The sequence below is a fragment of the Syngnathus typhle genome, linkage group LG6 (assembly GCF_033458585.1).
Source record: "Syngnathus typhle isolate RoL2023-S1 ecotype Sweden linkage group LG6, RoL_Styp_1.0, whole genome shotgun sequence".
NCBI classification, from domain to species: Eukaryota; Metazoa; Chordata; class Actinopteri; order Syngnathiformes; family Syngnathidae; genus Syngnathus; species Syngnathus typhle.
In genome coordinates this window covers 15,680,887-15,702,225 of record NC_083743.1, presented here as the reverse complement: position 1 = coordinate 15,702,225, position 21,339 = coordinate 15,680,887, and the positions used below count along the sequence as shown (strand labels likewise).

At 40.9% G+C, this 21,339-nt stretch overlaps 1 protein-coding gene across 3 annotated transcripts in view; it reads left to right on the top strand.

Annotated features, from left to right (window-relative positions):
- Positions 1-5,421: 5,421 nt before the first annotated feature.
- Positions 5,422-21,339, top strand: part of LOC133155170 (vascular endothelial zinc finger 1-like) — a 36,019-nt gene continuing 20,101 nt past the window's right edge. For all 3 annotated transcript variants that reach the window (XM_061280261.1, XM_061280260.1, XM_061280259.1), the window contains exons 1-4: positions 5,422-5,527; positions 14,555-15,309; positions 17,575-17,644; positions 18,109-18,277. In XM_061280261.1, coding sequence (XP_061136245.1) covers positions 5,495-5,527; positions 14,555-15,309; positions 17,575-17,644; positions 18,109-18,277 — 1,027 coding nt within the window. In that variant the 5' untranslated portion in view covers positions 5,422-5,494. The remainder of the gene's footprint in view (positions 5,528-14,554; positions 15,310-17,574; positions 17,645-18,108; positions 18,278-21,339) is intronic.

Below are 21,339 nucleotides of genomic sequence, written 5' to 3'. Positions count from 1 at the left end.
GTTTAACGGCCCCACTAAAACAATCTTTCACCAACACAATCTTCTGAGGCTTGTTGAATATAACTACTTCCAGAATGCTTGCGTCATGTATCAGACTGTCTATAAACGAAACCACAAACTCTGTCAACTCATCCCAATCTGTACTCCCAGCCACACCCACACCACCAGGAATAGAAATCTAATCATTGGGAAAAAACGGAAACTAAAATCTACAAGCTTTAGTATTGTGTGCAGAGGGCCACAGATTTGGAATGAGCTTGATGAAACACTAAAAATGTTGCAATCCATATCCATCTTCAAGGCAAATCTAAAAAATCAACTCCTATCAGTGTATATTTAATGTGCTGGTTATAAATCGCATGAACACCTGTGTCTTGTTGTTAATATATTAGTTGTTAATTTATAAATTGCAAATGTACTTTACATCAAATCCAGTGTAACCAGAATACTGAGGTTGTCTATTGCTTGTTGTGTGCTGTACCTTGTTGTGTGTTTGTTATTGTTGTCTATTATATATCTGTATGTTGTCCAAAATGTAAGGATATCTGGCCAATATCTGATACTTATGGGAAACCAGGCCCCCTATTAAAACCTTTAAATAGCTTGCTTGGGGTGACCTTTCACGCATCCGTAATTACTGTTTGTTGTTTCATGTTGTATGTCTTAGATATTGCGTGAATAAACTCAAACTGAAACTCAATACATGTAAAGATAGTTGGCACCTTACAAATATCATTTATGTACAGAATAAATAATAGGGGGCCCAACACTGACCCCTGTGGGACTCCACAGGCATGATGATATATGATTACTAGGGGTGTAAATCGCGGGTTTTGTCACGATACGATATAATATCGATATAAAGAACTACGATACGATATTTGCCGATATCTTAAAGCCTGCTGCGATTCATTCACGATATATCGCGATATAGTGCTCTACGATCGATTTTTTTTTTTTTTAATAAAAAATATAGAACAATATCCTGATTTACAACAATTCATACGCAAAATCAACAAGGTACTGCAAACTCTTTATTTAGGAAATTACAAGAGTATTGTAGTATACAAATTGCTTACTTTAACACTGAACTTTGATGTCGTGTTTTTTCTTTAAATGTGCGGCGAGATTTGTGCTCCCTGAATATTTGATCACCGCATGGCAGGATTTACAAACTGCACGTGTCTTGTCCGTTGAGCCATCTTTTCTTTGGAATCCAAAGTGCTTCCAAACGAATGACTTGAAGCCTAAAGGGGAGCAAATTTCCTCGTCTTTTTGGACACTAGCCATAGCACCAGCCCAGGAGCCGCGTACTAGTTGTCGACTCCCCTTTCACTTGCAGCAACGCCGCGCACTGCTCCCTGCTCCCGGAAAGAGGAAGCAAGCAACAATGAACTGGATTTCAAAATAAAGTCGCGTCTAATGTCCGAGGTCAAACACGGCGATATAAATCGATGTTTACCTTTAGCATCGATGCCAATAAATCGTAGAGCATTATATCGATTAATCGATGTGTATCGATGTATCGTTACACCCCTAATGATTACCCATCTTAACAAGCTGTTGTCTGTTAGTAATGTCACTTTTTAACCAGCTCAATACTACACCTCTCATCCCATATCTTTCCAATTTATACAATAATATGTTATGGTCAATGGTATCAAAAGCTTTTTTCAAATCAATAAATACTCCTACCACATATTCCTTATTGTCAATACAGTTAGTTATTTCTTCCGTCAAATCCAGTAGTGCCATAGTTGTTGATCTATGTGTTCTAAATCCATATTGGGTGTCAGTTAACAAGTTGTGCATCTCAATGAAGCTATCCAGTCTCACAATGAAAAGCTTCTCCAAGATTTTAGAGAATTGACATAATAGAGAAACAGGTCTATAATTTGTAAAGAGATGTTTATCTCCTGTTTTATACAGTGGGATAACCTTAACCGTTTTCATTTTGCTTGAGAAGGTACCTGTTTTAAAGGACAAATTACAGATGTATGTCAGAGGATTTACCACTCCACGTGGTGGAGTATGGAGATGCCATGGCGAACAGCACGTAACACAATAAGATTGTCAGCAATCACCAGAAGATTCCTTGGGAAAAAAAATCCATCGATTTATCAAGAGTATGCGCCGATGCCAGGAGTGCATACATGTGTGAGGAGGCCATACACACTACCGATTCTCATTTTGAATTGTCGTGAGTACTCTCCACATAAATTGGAACGTAAATAAACATAAACATAAATCTGTGAACTGATTTTTCACAACGTTACAGTTAATTGATGGTGTAATGTGGGTTTCATGACAAATTTAAAAAAGAGTTACCGTTTTTTTCCGTGTATAATGCGCTCCCATGTATAATACGCACCCTAAAAATGGCATGTTGATGCTGGAAAAAAGCCTGTACCCATGTATAATACGCACCCATTTATTTATTTTTTTAAGTCCCAATGATCGTCACACACGCAAGGAGGCAATGGGTCCCATTTTTATAGTCTTTGGTATGGTCTTAACTAGGCTGGATGTAATTTTTTTTTGTTGGCGTTGATTTCTCCGACTGCCCGTAAAGGCACCACCGCGATCAGTGCGGACATGTGAAAAAGGCGTGCGGACGTGAAAAAGGCGGCTCTGTATGGGAGAGACGTTGAAGAGGAAGAAAAACACCCTTGGAAACCAAAACTTGCCCCTCGTCGTGACTCGGAGCCGCAACAAATATTTCGGATTTGTGTAGGGTACATTGTGACAGCAAACGAGCAGGTGATCGAGCAAGCGTCTGATACGAGAGCATTGCGTTCGTATGGAGCGTGTTTGAAGTGAATAGCAGAGACAAAAGGAACAAGGCAAAGTGATATGAAATAAAATATTACCTGTAATATGCATTTTGTTATTAGCTGATTGAAACTGCTAATTAAACTGTGAATTGAAACTAATAGGAAGAAAACAACTCTCGCTCTTTATATAGCTGACGTGTCTTGCACATCCATTCTGCGCATCGGATCCATAGTGCGCATGCGCAGTCATACTGCCTCCGTATGACGTCCGGTCCGCGATGGAGATTAAAAAACAAACAATATTTGACAATGACACACACCATCAAGGATTTCACCATCGCATCAAACGATGTGTCGTCAATTATGAATTTTACTGACTAATTGTGTTGGGCAGGATGGCTGAATGCGATGCGCGATTGACAACAAACAAGAAGAAAGGTGATTTCAAGTTTTATTTCGAGGGAGATTTGTCATGTCTCGTCCCCAGTTTTGCTATGTGTCTAGGTTGCCATAATTTCTGTTCGCATCGCCCCTCCCTTCCTGTGTCACCTCAATCAATGTAACGTGTTTTGCATTTAAGTCCTGTCTGCCCCACGCTCACCGTCGGATCATTGCATGTGTTACTGTCATGATGTCTGTTTGGTTTCTGATCCTGTCTTTGGTAATGTCACCCTGTCTTTTTGTTCCACGGCTTTGTCGGTCAGTCCTGTTGTTGGTTTTTTTGTACCATGATTTTCTTAAAAAAAAAAAAAAAATTAAAAAAATTAAAAAAACTATTTACCCATGTATAATGCGCAGCCCAGATTTTAGGACAATAAATTAGTTAAATTTTGCGCATTATACACGAAAAAAAAACGGTACTATTTTATATTCATGGCATAACACGCAAGAAGATATTGTCAGACATTTTTACATCCGTGCAAATGCATATGGAATATTCATAACCTGGATAATTATTACGTTCAAATTTAAATAACTTTTTTTTTACATTACATTGGTTGCCTCTGCGCACTGGTTAGCACGTCCGCCTCACAGTGAGGAGGGTGCTGGTTCGAGTCCACCTCCGGCCCTCACCGTGTGGCGTTTGCATGTTCTCCCCGTGCCCGCGTGTGTTTTCTCCAGGCATTCCGGTTTCCTCCCACATCCCAAAAACATGCTTGGCAGGCCAATTGAGCACTCCAAATTGTGTGAGTGCGAGTGCGGAGAGTTGTTTGTCTCTGTGTGCCCTGCAATTGGCTGGCAATCGGTTCAGGGTGTCCCCTGACTACTGCCTGATGACTGGTGGAATAGGCTCCAGCACGCCCGTGACCCCCATGGGGACAAGTTGTGTATATAATGGATGGATGGATGGTTGCCTCTGAGATTGGCCTGCAAGTTGGTTGCAACCAATTCAGGATTACCTCTCACCCGAAGTCAGCTGGTATAGGCTCCAGAACACCAGTAATCCTAATGAGGACAAGCAGTATAGATAAATGGATGAATGGATTGGGTTTATGGAATTTTTGTTTCTTGTTTTTGTTCATGTTTTGCCTTTTGAGGGCAACCATTATTCTGATGTGGCCCTCGACAAAAATGAGTTTGATACCTCGATGCTAGTACATAGCTTGATTGATCCTGTCAGAGAAGCATTAACTTGACAATGTTCATTACCGTGGGTGCAATTTTCTCCATTCTAAATCAAGGTTGCTATAGTTGGCAAAAAAACTAATGGAATAATTAAAAATATAACGGGAAAAAACATTTTTGTTGACAAAATAAAATAAAAACATATGTGAAAACTTATTGAAGCGACATCTTACCTTTATAACGTAACTAAAACTAACTACAGCCAAAACGTCTTTCATTTTTGATTTATACAATCTCAGTTAATATCATGTATGACATTTTGGAGTTCATTTTACATATTTACTTCAGTATTGCTGTGCATCCCCGGAGAGAAGAAAGTTCAAGCAGTTGTTTACTTTGACCTTTTAAAAAAAGCTTTCACTCATCTCAACAAATATTCACTGTATTAAAGAAATCGTTCAGGGTGTCCCCCGTCTTCTGCTCACGGCCCTTGTGAGGAGTTCAGTAAATGGATGTGTGAATTAAAAAGAAAATTAAAAGAAAATCTTTTCAAAACAAATAACAACTAAAAACTTTCTTTCAAAACAAAACGAAATAAAAATTAGAACTATGATGAAACATCCCAAACTGTTAAAACCCTGTTATAAATACAGCAGAATTACCAAATGTATCAGACTGAAAGTCGCACCTAATATTTTTACAGTGCCGTTTGAAATCACCAAATGTATAAGACTGAAAGTCGCACCTCATATTTTTACAGTGCCGTTTTAAATCATGGCAATTTCTCTATATGGCAGAGGATGGTCACAAACCTGTTTACATTCTATTTTAATCTTGACTTTTCAAATATTAAAACTCTAAAATGTTTACATATTTAGTAATGGTGAATTTTTAGTAGCGGATAGATATCGCAAACATTTTCGTCGAGTAACAAAGCCACCCTAATTCAATATTAAGGTAGGAATTAATGTTCTGTCAACAAGAGGCCAAAACTATACTGTTACATCTGTTACATTATTTGTCGAATTCAGGCGAGCTGGTCAATTTTATTTGGTGCAGCCCGAGGGATGACAGGAAGTTGGTGCTATGTTTAGCTGGCTGCTTTGTTGAGGATTCCTCCTTGGTTTCCTGCAGGTTTTAGCGTAAGAGTTGCAATGGAACCCAGCTGGAGTACGTTTTTATTTCAAGTAAGTAACACGGCACGTGTGCGTGTTTGAGAAAATGCATGCTAATCCTTGAACCATGCAAATGATGTTCGTCATGAAATTGTGTTTGTAATGCTTTTTGAAATTGAAGTAGAGTTTGCCCAGCAAAACAAAGGTGTTAGCATTAGCTTTCTAGCTAGCTCATCCAGCAGCAAACTACTGTATCGAAGACGAAAGCTACATCTGTCTGGTGCACCGATTACCTAAATACCACCTCATTTAAGTAGGTTTAACGATACTGGACTTGAATCATTTTGGTATATTTAAAGGACGAATTTATTTGAAATCTCCACTGCGCTACTGTTGCGCGCGCGCGCGCGCTAACTCAATAGCCCGAGCCATTGCTTTCCCATCTAGCCATGCTAAACGTGTCGGCTATTCGTTTAGCGCAGTAGGCTTCTTTTCTCCTGACCACTGCAGCAATCTCCTTCACAGCCGACTAAACTGATTTCGGGCAGTGATTTAGTATCGTTGATGTGCGTACGCCCATGCAGGAGGCATTGTGTAAAGTGCGTTTACCACAAGTTAGCTGATTAAGGAAAGCAAAAGCGAGAGTCGGTAGCACGCGGATCCCTTGCGAAAAGCTGGACCACAACCATTGCAAACTTTCGGATGTTACCAGTGACCACAAACCGCAGTAGCATAGTCTTAATAGCAAGAGAGAACGCGAATCTCATTTGTGAAGGCCATGACATCAAACGGAACGCTTTTCTGTAATATGAGATATTGATGTTTATTCATCAAGACTCAAGTTATCAATGAAGACTTTTCGCAGGTTACGTTACAGATTGTTATAATGCAGAGAGGGAACTACTAAATTTGGCTAATTACACAAAATTTGCATTCCTTGATGGAATATATTATCTTCTACTGACTTCTCTTGTCACTTGACATTGTCAGCTACCACACATTGTCAAAAAAGATGTGCAAAATATAGTACAGTTTTTGACTTGCAGGTCTTCAAATTGTAGCATAGTTTTGTGCACATCTAGAGTCCAAACTAATATATTGAAACTTGTTTTTTTGTTTTTACCACATCGTTAGACTGCTGACTTCTAATCAAACAAAATGGGGAAATTGGCTGCCGTTAGTTATTGCTTTTGCACCATCTGATTTCAAACCAAGTTTCACTTTGAAAGCCTATGAATATTTGGCTGCCGTTATGGTTTCACTGCTCCGCAGAGCTGAGTGAGCTCGGTGCCGGGGTGATATCCCCTCATATGCGCTAGCATATTTGACGTGTTACTGTTCTCTCCCACGGACAGTTTCATTGGACACAAACAACAAATAACTTGCACACGGGTAACAACGCAAATACCATCCTCTGTCATCTCATTTGGAAATCCAAAATGTCTCCACACGGCCGATCCGAATATGGCTGGGAGTGCTGCTCGTTTGGGTTTGTTCGTTATTGTCGTCAACTCGAGTGCTACATTCAAGTGCTCCTCGGAATTAGGACGTGCACGGCCAAACTGCGGTTAAGGATGACAGAAGGAGCAGTTGAACCAAAGTACTTTGAACTTCGGTTACGCCCCTAAAATATGTACCGTAATTTTCGGACTATAAGTCACGGTTTTTTTTCATAGTTTGGGTGGGGGGGCGACTTATACTCCAGCGACTTATATATATGTTGTTTTTTTCAAAAAATTTCAAAAGAAAAAAAAAGTGAAACCGCAATGTAGCAAGGGATTACTGTAATTTGAATTTCAAGTGACGACAGCAGCGCGACGTCGCAGCAGCAGCAGCTCGTTGAGTCCATCTTTGTCCTTTATGTAAACAACCGCTGCCTCATCGTTATTCCACAGATCTACTATATAACTATATTGTAGCATTAACAAAGTTCAAGGAAAGACGTGGGTTTGGTAAACGGCTCTTTATTTAACAAAACAAACTTACAGACGTGTGGCGGCGTGGACTTCCAGCCACGGAAGTGGAAGAGAGCTCCATAGAATAGGACCGGGCGTGCGTAAAAGCCATGACCGAGCCCCATCCACCGTCCTCGGACAGCCACCCGGCTGAGCGCCGGCCCTCGACTTCCATCCACGGAGGTGAAAGACAGCTCGGTAGAGTAGGACCGGGCGTGCAACCGTAGCGCGCCGCCGACCATGCAACTGGACCGCGCTGGTCGCATTATTGTGACAGAGCCGTCGTTGAAATTTAGAAAATATTTTTAAAGTCCTGATGTACTTCCCAAAATTTAAGTGGAGCTCATTGCGCAGGGAGCTTAATTTGGTCCGATCGCGCAACCGCAGCGCGCCGGGCACTCACTGTCGCATTGCTTTAAAAGCGACTTGGTGTTTTAAGATTCCTTTACTGTTCCCACTTGCTTTCTTTGGAGGCATGATTAGGGCTTAATAGAATCCTCAAAATAACGAAAATACAATAATAATGGAGTCAGTCGGTATCTGGGCTGCGTTGGCGGGTTTTCTCGGGTCCTCTTGGCTCATCTCGCGAAGTTCAACCTCCGAAATTTGTTCAACAACCTTAGCAAAAATCTCGTTTGAATTCCGATTTTTTCGATAATATATACAGTTTTTTTCCGTGTATAGTGCGCCCCCATGTATAATACGCACCCTAAAAATGGCATGCTGATGCTGGAAAAAAGCTTGTACCCATGTACGTATAATACGCACCCAATTTTTATGAATTTTTAAAAAAAAAATTTTTTTAAGTCCCAATGATCGTCACACACGCAGGGAGGCAATGGGTCCCATTTTTATAGTCTTTGGTATGGTCTTAACTAGGCTGGATGTCATTTTTTTGTTGGCGTTGATTTCTCCGACTGCCCCTAAACGCACCACCGCGCTCCGTGCGCGCATGTGAAAAGGGCGTGCCGACGTGAAAAAGGCGGCTCTGTATGGGAGAGACGTTGAAGAGGAATAAAAACACCCTTGGAAACCAAAACTTGCCCCTCGTCGTGACTCGGAGCCGCAACAAATGTTTCGGATTTGTGTAGGGTACATTGTGACAGACAGCAAACTAGCAGGTGATCGAGCGAGCGTCTGATACAAGAGCATTGCGGTCGTATGGAGCGTGTTTGAAGTGAACAGCAGAGACGAAAGAAACAAGGCAAAGTGTTGTGAAATAAAATATTACCTGTAATACGGATTTAGGTAGAGAACTGAACTCTTGCTCTTTATATAGCTGACGTGTCTTGCGCATCCGTTCTGCGCATCTGTAATGGCGGCCTCCGTATGATATCCGGTTTGCGTGTGTGTGCGTGTGCACGTGTGCGCGAGAGAGAGAGCGCGAGAGAGAACGCTCAACCGTAGCGCGCCGCCGACCGCCCAACTGCACCGCGCTGGTCGCATTATTGTGACAGAGCCGTCGCTGAAATTTAGAAGATATTTTTAAAGTCCTGATGTACTTTCTAAAATTTATAAGTGGACCTCAGTGCGCACTGCGCAGGGAGCTTAATTTGGTGCGGTCGCGCAACCGCAGCGCGCCGGGCGCTCACTGTCGCATTGCTTAAAGAGCGCCTTTGTGTTTTAGGATGAACAGCAGAGACCAAAGGAACAAGGCAAAGTGTTGTGAAATAAAATATTACCTGTAATACGCATTTTGTTATTTGCTGATTGAAACTGCTAATTAAACTGTGAATTGAAACTAATAGGAAGAAAACAACTCTCGCTCTTAATATAGCTGACGTGTCTTGCGCATCCGTTCTGCGCATCTGTAATGGCGGCCTCCGTATGACGTTTGGTCCGCGATGGAGATTAAAAACAAACAATATTTGACAATAACACACCATCAAGGATTGCACCATCGCATCAAACGATGTGTTGTCAATTATTAATTTTACTGACTAAGTGTGTTGGGCAGGATGGCTGAATGCGATGCGCGATTGACAACAAACAAGAAGAAAGGTGATTTCAAGTTTTATTTCGAGGGAGTTTTGCTATGTGTCTAGGTTGCCATAGTTTCTGTTCGCGTCGCCCCTCTCTTCCTGTGTCACCTCGATCGATGTAACGTGTTTTGTATTTAAGTCCTGTCTGCCCCTCGCTCACCGTCGGATCATTGCATGTGTTACTGTCATGATCTCTGTTTGGTTTCTGTTCCTGTCTTTGGTAATGTCACCCTGTCTTTTTGTTCCACGACTTTGTCGGTCAGTCCTGTTGTTGGTTTTGTTGGACCATGACTTTCTTAAAAAAAAAAAAAAAAAAAAAAAAAATTACAATTTTTTTTTGTACCCATGTATAATGCGCACCCCAGATTTTAGGACAATAAATTAGTTAAATTTTGCGCACTATACACGGAAAAAAACGGTATATATATGTATGTGTGTGTGTGTATATGTGTATATACTAGGAGTGTAACGATTCATCGATACACATGGATTAATCGATATAATGCTTTGTTGGCATCGATGCTAAACGTAAACATCGATCTACGTATATCGCCCGTTTTTGACCTCGGACATTAGACGCGACTTTATTTTGAAATTCAGTTCATTGTTGCTTGCTTCCTCTTTTCGGGAGCAGTGCGCGGGGTGTTGTGTTGTGAGCAGAGCAGGCACGTGAAAGGAGAGCCGACAACTACGCGGCTCCTGGGCTGGTGCTATGGCTAGTGCTATGGCTAGTGTCCAAGAAGACGAGGAAATTCGCTCCCCTTTGGGCTTCGTCATTCGTTTGGAAGCACTTTGTAATTTCCTAAATAAAGAGTTTGTAGTACTTTGTTGATTTTGCGTATGAATTGTTGAAAATCAGGATATTGTTCTATATCGTGATGTATCGTGAATGAATCACAGCAGGCTTTAAGATATCGGCAAATATCGTATCGTGGTTCTTTGTATCGATATGATATCGTACCGTGACAAAACCCGCGATTTACACCCAGCGCCACCTTTTGCTGCAATTACAGCTACAAGTCGCTTGGGGTATGTCTCTATCAGTTTTGCACATCGAGAGACTGAAAATCTTGCCCATTCTTCCTTGCAAAACAGCTCGAGCTCAGTGAGGTTGGATGGAGAGCGTTTGTGAACAACAGTCTTCAGCTCTTTCCACAGATTCTCGATTGGATTCAGGTCTGGACTTTGACTTGGCCATTCTAACACCTGGATACGTCTATTTGTGAACCATTCCATTGAAGATTTGGATTTATGTTTTGGATCATTATCCTGTTGGATGATACATCTCCGTCCCAGTCTCAGGTCTTTTGCAGACTCCAACAGGTTTTCTTCCAGAATGGTCCTGTATTTGGCTCCATCCATCTTCCCATCAATTTTAGCCATCTTCCCTGTCCCTGCTGAAGAAAAGCAGGCCCAAACCATGATGCTGCCACCACCATGTTTGACAGGATAGTGTGTTCAGGGTGATGAGCTGTGTTGCTTTTACGCCAAACATATTTTGCATTGTGGCCAAAAAGTTCGATTTTGGTTTCATCTGACCAAAGCACCTTCTTCCACGTTTGGTGTGTCTCCCAGGTAACTTGTGGCAAACTTTAAACAAGACTTTTTATGGATATCTTTGAGAAATGGCTTTCTTCTCGCCACTCTTCCATAAAGGCCAGATTTGTGCAGTGCACGACTGATTGTTGTCCTATGGACAGACTCTCCCAGAGTGATCATGGGCCCCTTGGCTGCATCTCTGATCAGTCTTCTCCTTGTTTGAGATGAAAGTTTGGAGGGACGGCCGGGTCTTGGTAGATTTGCAGTGGTCTGATGCTCCTTCCATTTCAATATAATTGCTTTCACAGTGCTCCTTGAGATGTTTAAAGCTTGGGGAATCTTTTTGTATCCAAATCCGGCTTTAAACTTCTCCACAACAGTATTTCGGACCTGCCTGGTGTGTTCCTTTGTCTTCATGGTTCTCTCCGCGCTTTAAACAGAACCCTGAGACTATCAAAGAGCAGGTGCATTAATACGGAGACTTAATTACACACAGGTGCATTCTATTTATCATCATCAGTCATTTAGGACAACATTGGATCATTCAAAGATCCTTACTGAACTTCTGGAATGAGTTTGCTGCACTGAAAGTAAAGGGACCGAATAATATTGCACGCCCCACTTTTCAGTTTTTTATTTGTTAAAAAAGTTTAAATTATCCAATAAATTTCGTTCCACTTCACGATTGTGTCCCACTTGTTGTTGATTCTCTTAAGCATAATTTATGCTGTGTTAATTTAAAATTAATGTTTACAGTCACACTGCACACCTGCACAAAAATTACTCAAGGTGTTGTTGTAGCTTTTTTTTTTTTTTCCCAACACAACCAGCATGCGCACTTTAGAGTCCGAGGCACCAAAAAGTCTCTCGGAACGTGAGCTGCTTGCTGCGTATTTTCTGACTCGTTTGATCAAGTGTGGCAAATTGAGAATGCTGCATTAATACCTCTCTGGCACTGAAATATTCTCGTAAATTGTGACATTCTCAAAAGTGCCCTTAATCTTCGACTGTGGATTAGCTATTTTGTAACTTGTTTTGCATTAGTAGTTTTGGGAGTTGACATATCTTCTTTGTGGTTGTGTTCCATATGACTGTTGTGTGACCTCTTGACGTACTCTCTATTTTTTGAGATGACTTTACACAGTAATATCTGCAATAGCTTCTTTCCTGGAGCCGTCCCATATTTCAAATGTGCTATACTTTTCTGGCGAAATTTCATTGTTTTTGTATAATTTGCTCCATTCCAGCATCCGCCATTGCTTTTGCTCTGACCCTGGCCGTGGAACCGCTCACTGGGTGCTTATAGGAGACCAGTATCTATGAGGGTGTGGGTGATGCGCATTTAAGGTTGCATCTGTTTGGTCAGTGGGTAAACACTTAACACGTGCAACAATGCATGCAATACCATGTGAAAGTATTCATTTATCGCACGTTTTTGCACTGAGCATATTGGATGGACCATTATCATGATATGTTTTTCACTATACTGTATTGTGCAGCCCTTGGACACCAATCATTGGACAGTGCTGATATGTTATTTTTTGGGGTAATTTTTCTCAAAAGAGGGATTTCATCCTACACAGCAAATTTGCATCAAAAGCTTGAGAGGACATGTTGAGAGGGCAGGCTTTGGTTTTCTCAGTTCTGTTTGAATATACTCGGACAATGGTAATTGCAGTAATGATTCTTGTCAACATTCTGCTGTGTGGCAACTATAAAAGCAATTTGACAATGTGTGACAGCCCTGGACTCGCTCCGCTACGATAGCGGGGCCCCTTGTCCTAAGTAGGTATACGGGTGGCAGCTGAACGTTCTCCATCCCATTAATGTTGCAAGCGCATCAGGGTTGTACATAAAAGAACACAGTGGGGTAAAACTGAGCACATTGGGTCTCGCCCCCACCCCCTTAAACTGCATCTCCCCTGCTTGGCTGACCGCGTTGGGATGCTTGGCTGAACCTGAAAAGCCAAGGTTCAGCTCTTTAACCCTGCCCTATGGTAATTACAGAAAAAAACAAGTCTTTCTCAATCACCAAATTTTTGAGCAGTTGTATACCAGCTAGTTTGAATGTGAATTTCTTGTTTCATTCTTGCATAAATATTCATAAAAGCTCCCACCGTCTGTTCTGTCTATCCCACTGGGAATCTGCCATGACCGATTGGACAATGCCTGGCAGCAGCTGCAGACTTAAGATGTCCTCTGTACAGATTGTGTCAAAAGCTTGTGCTGAGCAATCTTGCAAGTGCTTTGTTTATTGTCTGTCAGCTTTGTTCCCGTGCTTTGGTTTGGAGAGTTCTTTATTCTTTTAGCTTGCATATATATATATATTTTTCCAAATTGCCATTCTGTTCCTCTGCATCATCACTACATCACAATATACAAAAATCAATCCTCGCACCATGATTTTTGGAATTAATTTGTAATAGAAGATTCACATTTTCACAATTCATATGTATTATCACAGGGTAGTGAAAATAATTTCATGTTATAAATTTTTTTAAAAATGGCATTCTTGCTTGGCATTGGCTCTCAGAAGTTTTATGGTTTCCTGACTATTTTTTATGCATTCTCTGCAGACACTTTAATTACCGTAAATTCCGGACTATAAGCCGCGACTTTTTCCCCAAATTTTGAACCCTGAATTTATAGTCAGGTGCGGCTTATATAAGGATTTTTTTCCCGTGATTTTTGTGATGACTTGATCACTTTTATACACTGCGGTATCTTGAAGAAAAAAACAACAACAAAAATACTATTTTGAAACACTACTATGGCTGCTGCTTATTCTGGCTGTGTTGCTTGTGACTATTATGAGCTTTAGTAGGAATGCACGCTAGGTGACCTGCGTCAAAGGGCTCTAAACCCTTCGTCACAGGCAATGTTTAGAAAGACATGTTAAAGTATGTTATTAAAACTTTAAAAAGGCTTTCTGTGAACGGTCTTTCTTTGTAAAAAAAATGCGTGTGCACATGCGGCTTATAGTCCGGTGCGGCTTATGTAAGAAAAAACCTAAAATATCCCCCAATTTTAGCTGGTGCGGCTTATAGTCCGGTGCGGCTTATAGTCCGGAATTTACGGTAGTTTGGATTAATTGGCCATCTACACCAGGGGTCTCAAACTCAATTTACCTGGGGGCCACTGGAGGTGGAGTCTGGGGTGAGGCTGCGCCGCATTGTTTGTTTTAGGCTTGGATAAAGACTTTTAATATTAATAGTGTAATGTCCAGCACGCATTATTTGCTTTTACATTGATTCCTATAGAAAACGTTGCTTCCACTTACAAACCCGGTTGTGGAACCAATTAAGTTCGTACAGGGCTAAACAAGGACACCTGATTCCACTTGGCAGCAGTGGTTTATTTTCTTCATGCCCCAATCTCCTCTGTAATAAATCATTTCCAACTAATGTGCTCAATTTGGTCTGGTGAAACATGAAATTGTTTCGTGCAATTTTTGTTGATGAAGACTGAACACCCTTTGTCAGGATGATTGGTAACTGTGCACATCACCTATGTATTTACCTTGATGATTAGATTCTGATACTTTTGTCAGTTGGATGCAAAAATCCTTGATGTTGTATTTTTACTCAAAAGCCATTCTCCTGCTCTGTTTTTCCCCATTGTAGCAGGCTAACGAGGCACTCCACCACCAGCACCAATTAGCCGGGAACAGCCTCTTGCCGTTGCTCACTTCTGGATCAGAGCCGCCTGATCAGAAACCAGTGCTGCCCATAGTGTTGGATCAAAAACCACCAGTCAGCGCTGCCGAACTTCTCAAAGACAATGTGGCCAGTGGCACTGGGGCAGGAGGCGGTGGAGGACCTCCACTTGCTGTGGTCAAAAAAGAGCCTAAATCAAAGACGCCATTTATTTGTGGCTATTGCAACAAGGCTTTCCGGGACAGCTACCACCTGCGGCGGCACGAGTCATGCCACACCGGCATTAAGATGGTATCGCGGCCGAAGAAGACGCAAGCAGCTCCCACCATGGTGCCAATCATATCCACTTTACCTCGAGATAACAGTGGAAACCCTTCATACATTACTACTGTAGCTGGCATTTTGACAACAGCCACCACATCAACTGCGACAGGCACGAGTATCATGACCCCGATGCAACACCAACAGCAGCAGAACATCCCTAAGAAGCCCCCCAAACCTGTGAAAAAGAATCATGGCTGTGATATGTGTGGGAAGGCTTTTAGGGATGTCTATCACCTGAACCGCCACAAGTTGTCACACTCTGATGAAAAGCCATTTGAGTGTCCCATCTGTCATCAGAGGTTCAAGAGGAAGGATCGAATGACATATCATGCACGCTCCCATGATGGTGGTGTTCACAAGCCTTATATTTGTTCTGTATGTGGGAAAGGATTCTCCAGGTATGTAGTTATTTGTTTGTATAAATAAACATCCAAACACATTTGATCATATTAACCAAAAGGACAGCAAGTGCCAGTAAAAGTGTATGATTGTAATATACATTAGTTTTAATATCCATCCATCCATTATCTCAGGGGTCACCAAACTACGGCCCGCGGGCCGGATAAGGCCCGCGGGCCGGATACGGCCCGCGGGACCGATTAATCCGGCCCGCCAACCCTGAATAAATTGTATTATTAAACTTTTTTTTTTTTTTTTTTTTGCTCATTTTGCCTGCAATGACTGCGTTTCCCCAGTAGATGGGGAAGCTCGCCTGCGCATTTACTACCGGAAGCCGTGTCAGAAAGCTCGGTGCACACTCACAAGTGCGTGTACTGACATGGCGCACTCGCGCTCTATTTGTATCAGTCCCGAATTTAGAGCGTGGGCTGTGACGACAGCATTCTTGTAATTTGCGCGCTGAGCTTTCAGATGCAGTTTTGCGCTAAAGCCACCCACAAACCTTCCCCTGGAATCCTTCCGTTAAAATGTCGCCCAAGTAAAGCAGGGTGAACACAGTGCCGAGCGTTTAAAAGAGTTGCCAATTTGGCTCGACGTACGCGACGTGACGTTCAGCCACATGAACGTCAACATCTACCCGTCACAGATCGAGGTAAACGGACCAACACCTCGGATCTCGCCTAAGAATTGCCACAACAAATTTTACTCCAGACTATGACGCACTATCAAACTAAAAACTAAAAAGACAGCGGTGTCTACAAGCCTACTGGAACCTACAAAAGGATTATAAGGAAGGAACACAAGAACTTTAAGAGACTGCTCATATGTGTCAGAGAGGTTCTGCTCTGACAACTGAGCTGAACTTTTATCTGTTAAGATTGTGCATGGCACAACAGAAAGTTAATGTTCCATGGTTTTTTTTCTATGAAGAACCCAGAGAGAGTTATTTAGTTATTATTTATTTCCTGTTTTTTCTGTGAAGAACTCAGAGAGGGTTTAGTTATTATTTATTTCATTAATAGTGTTATTATAAGTTTCCTGACTTTTTTTTCTGTAAAGAACCTGGTAAGGGTTATTAAATAACCGTTATTTGGTTATGTGTGGCTTTCTGGAAAACAATAATTTTTTAAGCTCCCCTACGATCGTCACACTTTTTCTGTTACTAACTGCCACCGGCCCGCCATCAGAGAAGGGAAAGGTTATGTGGCCCTCACAGGAAAAAGTTTGGGGACCCCTGCATTATCTGAACCGCTTCTCACGAGGGTCGCAGTTGTGCTGGAGCCTCTCCAAGCTGACTTTGGCAGTAGGTGGAGGACATCCTGAGCTGGTTGCCAGCCAATTGCAGGGCACTCATAGACAAACAAGCATTGATACTCTCAATCACACCTCAGGACAAATAAGAGTGGTTAATCGGCCCTACCTTGCATGTTTTTGGAATGCGGGAGGAGTCAGAGTATCCAAAGGAAATTCACAGATTCTGGGAGAACATGCAGACTCCACACAGGAAGGCCCGAGCAGGAATTGAACCACGCACTTCTGTGATGTGAGGCGACGTGCTAACCAGTGCCTAAGCGTGACACCCCGGTTTTAATATAATACACAGAAAAATAGGTACAAATCGAGAGATTAAACAATCTCAAAATTTCAGATCACGCGCAATCACGGCCAAAATAATATCACGTACACATACAACACAACAGTATGATTACGATTTTACGAAAATAAATTGTTTCATGCACGTAGCAACAAAAAAATAAAATTAAAATGTTCTTAAAACAAAAAAGAATAAAGAGACCCATACTGAATTTTCAAATTCAAAAACACATGAAATGTATTTCTAATGACTAAGATGAGAGTTTGGTCACATTTGATAATGGTGGGCATATGTTAAAACACTTAGGTTATTCTCCTTTTAATGAAAAAATGGAATAAGAAAATATTGAACAGTTATATATGTAAGCGACAAAATTATATGAAGTTTTTATTCTATCATGTTACTAGTGTCAATAAAATTGAACTCTGAACTCACAATTCACCAGACTAACTCATAAATTCAAACGGGCCATACCATACATTATTCAGATTTTAACAGACAAACTGGTCAATTCAAGCACTGACAGTTGTTGGAAAAAGTTTACACACCCAGGTTCAAATTCCAGTTTTGTTTTTTTATGCAAATGCGTGTGTCGCTCCACAGAGTTGCTATTGTTTATTAAAACTGTAGATCGCGTAATTGTTTTCAATGTCTCCATCATTCTGTGCAGGCCTGATCACCTAAGCTGTCATGTCAAGCATGTCCATTCCTCAGAGAGGCCTTTTAAGTGCCAAGTGACGGTAACTGATGTCAACACTACATATATCACATGACATACATAATGGGCCTCTATACTATTAAAGCAATTGGATACACGTTTTCTTATTTCTTAGCCTGAGAAATTCTCCAAACGTTCAGACTTCTGTAGTGAATTGAAGTTTATTTGTTCTGACCATTTGCTCAGTTTAATTAGAGATGTATTGGGAATTCACACAACTAGTCACCCAGATTCAATTTCCTTCCATTTAGCTTTGATTAGTTAGTTTTAATTCATCTTGATTTCTCTTGAGTCAATTCACTTTTGTCATTGTACCATTGCTTTGCATATAATCAGCAGTGTTGAAATAGTCAAATGATGTACATATTTATTTTAGATGTTACTGATTGTTAAACATAACTTGTTTAAGAGAAGTATGTTTTCTCCACTCAAGAAATCTTTTCTTTGCGTTTGAAATTATGAGTAATTTATTTTTGCTTATTTTAGGCCTGTACGTCTGCCTTCGCTACCAAAGACCGTCTACGTTCTCACATGATCAGACATGAAGGCAAAGTCACCTGTAACATTTGTGGCAAAATGCTAAGTGCTGCCTACATCACAAGTCATCTCAAGACACATGGTCAAGCCAGCTTCAGCAACCAATGTAACAATAAAGGTAGGCTGTTTCCAAATTTCACAATTCCCTTATGACTTGGCTCAGGATTGTGAATACACTCCAGTCACATGATGTGTATTTGCAGTGTCTCCACATTCTATATGGTTTTTGAAAAATATGGAAAATATGCGCTTGTAACATAAATATTATGACAACAAAATGATCCATATTGCCATTCATGATGATATGCTACAACTTTATAATAAAATTATCACATGTGGTTTCTTTTGTTCCCCCCTTCCAAAAAAATGCTGCAGTTGCTGTGCTTTTCTACAACTATGTATTTGGTTAGATTTGTCCCTCAATATCATCCAAAAGAAGAGGGTATCTACCATATTTTCCGCCCTATAAGGCGCACCTAAAAACCAATTTTTTTTATCAAAAGTCGACAGTGCGCCTTATAGTCCGGTGCGCCTTACATATTGATCAATTGATGAATTTGTTGATCCATACTGGTTGTACACAGTGCTCTGCCAAAATGTTTTATTACGTTTTAGTACGACTAGTAAATTACAAGGTCACATCACGGTAACTGTAGTCAGCGGGCGTCACCGAATAGCTGTTGTACCCGCGAGGCTATTTCATTTCAAAATAGGCTGCTCTGTTAATGTTTTGAGTAAATCTACGGATTGATGTGGAAGGGAAACATAGATAAGTAGTACCAATGCGTTAGATCGAACTTTAGTCAGTTCTGATCATTTTATAGGAGATCGTTTGAGAAACGCGATTGTTTACACTTTGCTGAGGCTCATGAGAGATTGCGAGCTGAGGCTCATAGGAAATTGCGGATGGCTAATGCTATAACGATAGCTGCTATACGCGCGAGGGTATTTCATGTCAAAATAGGCTGCTCTGTTAATGTTTCGAGTGAATCTACGGATCGATATGGAAGGGAAGCATAGGTAAGCAGTACCAATGCGTTAGATCGAACTTAAGTCAGTTCCAATCATTTTATAGGAGATCGTTTGAGAAACGCGATTGTTTACAGAGGGCTCGTTGGTTATTGGCTAGTGGGTGCATACCGCAACCCTAGTCAACCTCAGTTTGTTGCAGTAAAGCTTCTATTTTATGCGCCTTATAGTCCGGTGCGCCTTATATATGGACAAAGTTTTAAAATGGGCCGTTCATTGAAGGTGCGCCTTATAACCCGGTGCGCCTAATAGGGCGCAAAATACGGTACTTTAATTCACTTGCAGTTCTCAAATGTAACACATTACATTGCGTCGCTGTAAAACAAAAAGGACAAGTCATAATGCTGCTTCCTCCTACTTTGAGTAGCCAGTGTGATTGCAGTTCTGATTTAAGTTGGATAAGATGCAGCCTGAAAACCATTGTAGTCAGTGGCAGTTTTTTACATGGGTGGCCCAGAGCGGCATTTTTTATGTCACGTGGTTAAGCTTACATGATTAAGGATCGACTAATATGGGGTTTTCTTTAACCGATACCAATATTGTATTGCTGTCAGGGTCAACCGATGATCAATACGAGCTGCCGATATTTTTGGCCGACTGTTAGATTGAAGTTTGTGTGCTTTATTTGGATGCTGAAATGTCACACTAATAATAAGAGGGTGCACAACACTTCTGAACTTGTCATTTATTCAACACACAAATCAATAAATTGAGTTAAGTATGAAATATATAAAACATGTAATTTAAAAAAGTAAATCAAAGTCTTTGATTTTTGAACATAAGTATAAACTATACATGTAAATAAAAGAAATAAAATTAATTCAACAATACAAATAAATATAAAAAATACAACATATACATATTAAATAACAGTAGAACTGCAAAGTTTGGCTGTGGAGGCAGCTGCTTCTTTTTATTTATGTGCATCCTTGTAAGTTTGGCGGTGGTCACCTCAGGTGACTCCACAAATTGGTCGTGTTTTTCGTTTTACTTTTTTCCACTCCCATGCTCACCAGTCCATTGCCGATACTGCACTTGGCTTTCCCTGGTGTTGGCTCAATGAAATACTGGCATACTAGATTTGGTTTTTGTTATTTTGCCACCAGACAGCAATTGCTAAGTAGAGGAAACATTTATAGTTAGAATTATAGTATCTTAAATTCTGTCTGTAATTCCAATATTCTATACACATTTACAATCTAACATTAGAATGTATTTTTTAAAATCACCACAGTAAGGATTCATCTTCACAGAGCTATATTTTTTTCAACGCAAACAGTATCTAAGGCAGCATTTTAAAGGCATTAGACTAGTCTGAACGTTTTTGTTCTTGATACTTGGGATCTTTTGGCCTGTAGAAGTGCATCAATACCAGGTGCCATGTCCTGACTAGCTGTCACTTTCAGAATGTCATTTAAGTGCTTGTTTGTGAGCCTTGAACGCATTTGTGTTTTATTGATATTCATTACTGAGAAAATCTGTTCACAGAGGTAGGTTGTCCCAGACATGCACAAACGTTTAGCAGCCAGGGCTGTTAATTTGGTGTACCCTGGTAGTAGATACTGATAGAATGTGTCCAGACCTACGGAGGCAAATTTGCCCTGCATGTCTTCGGCTGTTGTGGTGTCCATCATTGGCACCAACTCAAGAAACTCTTCAGTAACAGTCAATGTCTCATCAACTCCACGAATAAATAAGGCCAGTTGTGCCACGTCTGTGATGCCGGTGCTCTCGTCAATTGCAACGGAAAATGCAATAAATGACTTGACTCTCTGTTTCCATTGGCTGTCTAAATCTGCTGATAGGTCCGAAATCCTCTATGCTATAGTATTCCTCGTCAGGCTAATGTACCGTTTTTTCCCGTGTATAGTGCGCCCCCATGTATAATACGCACCCTAAAAATGGCGTGCTGATGCTGGAAAAAAGCCTGTACCCATGTATAATACGCACCCAATTTTTATGATTGTTTTTTAAATTTTACTTTTTTTTTTTCTTTTTTTTTTAAGTCCCAATGATCGTCACACACGCAGGGAGGCAATGGGTCCCATTTTTATAGTCTTTGGTATGGTCTTAACTAGGCTGGATGTAATTTTTTTTGTTGGCGTTGATTTCTCCGACTGCGCGTAAACTCACCACCGCGCTCCGTGCGCG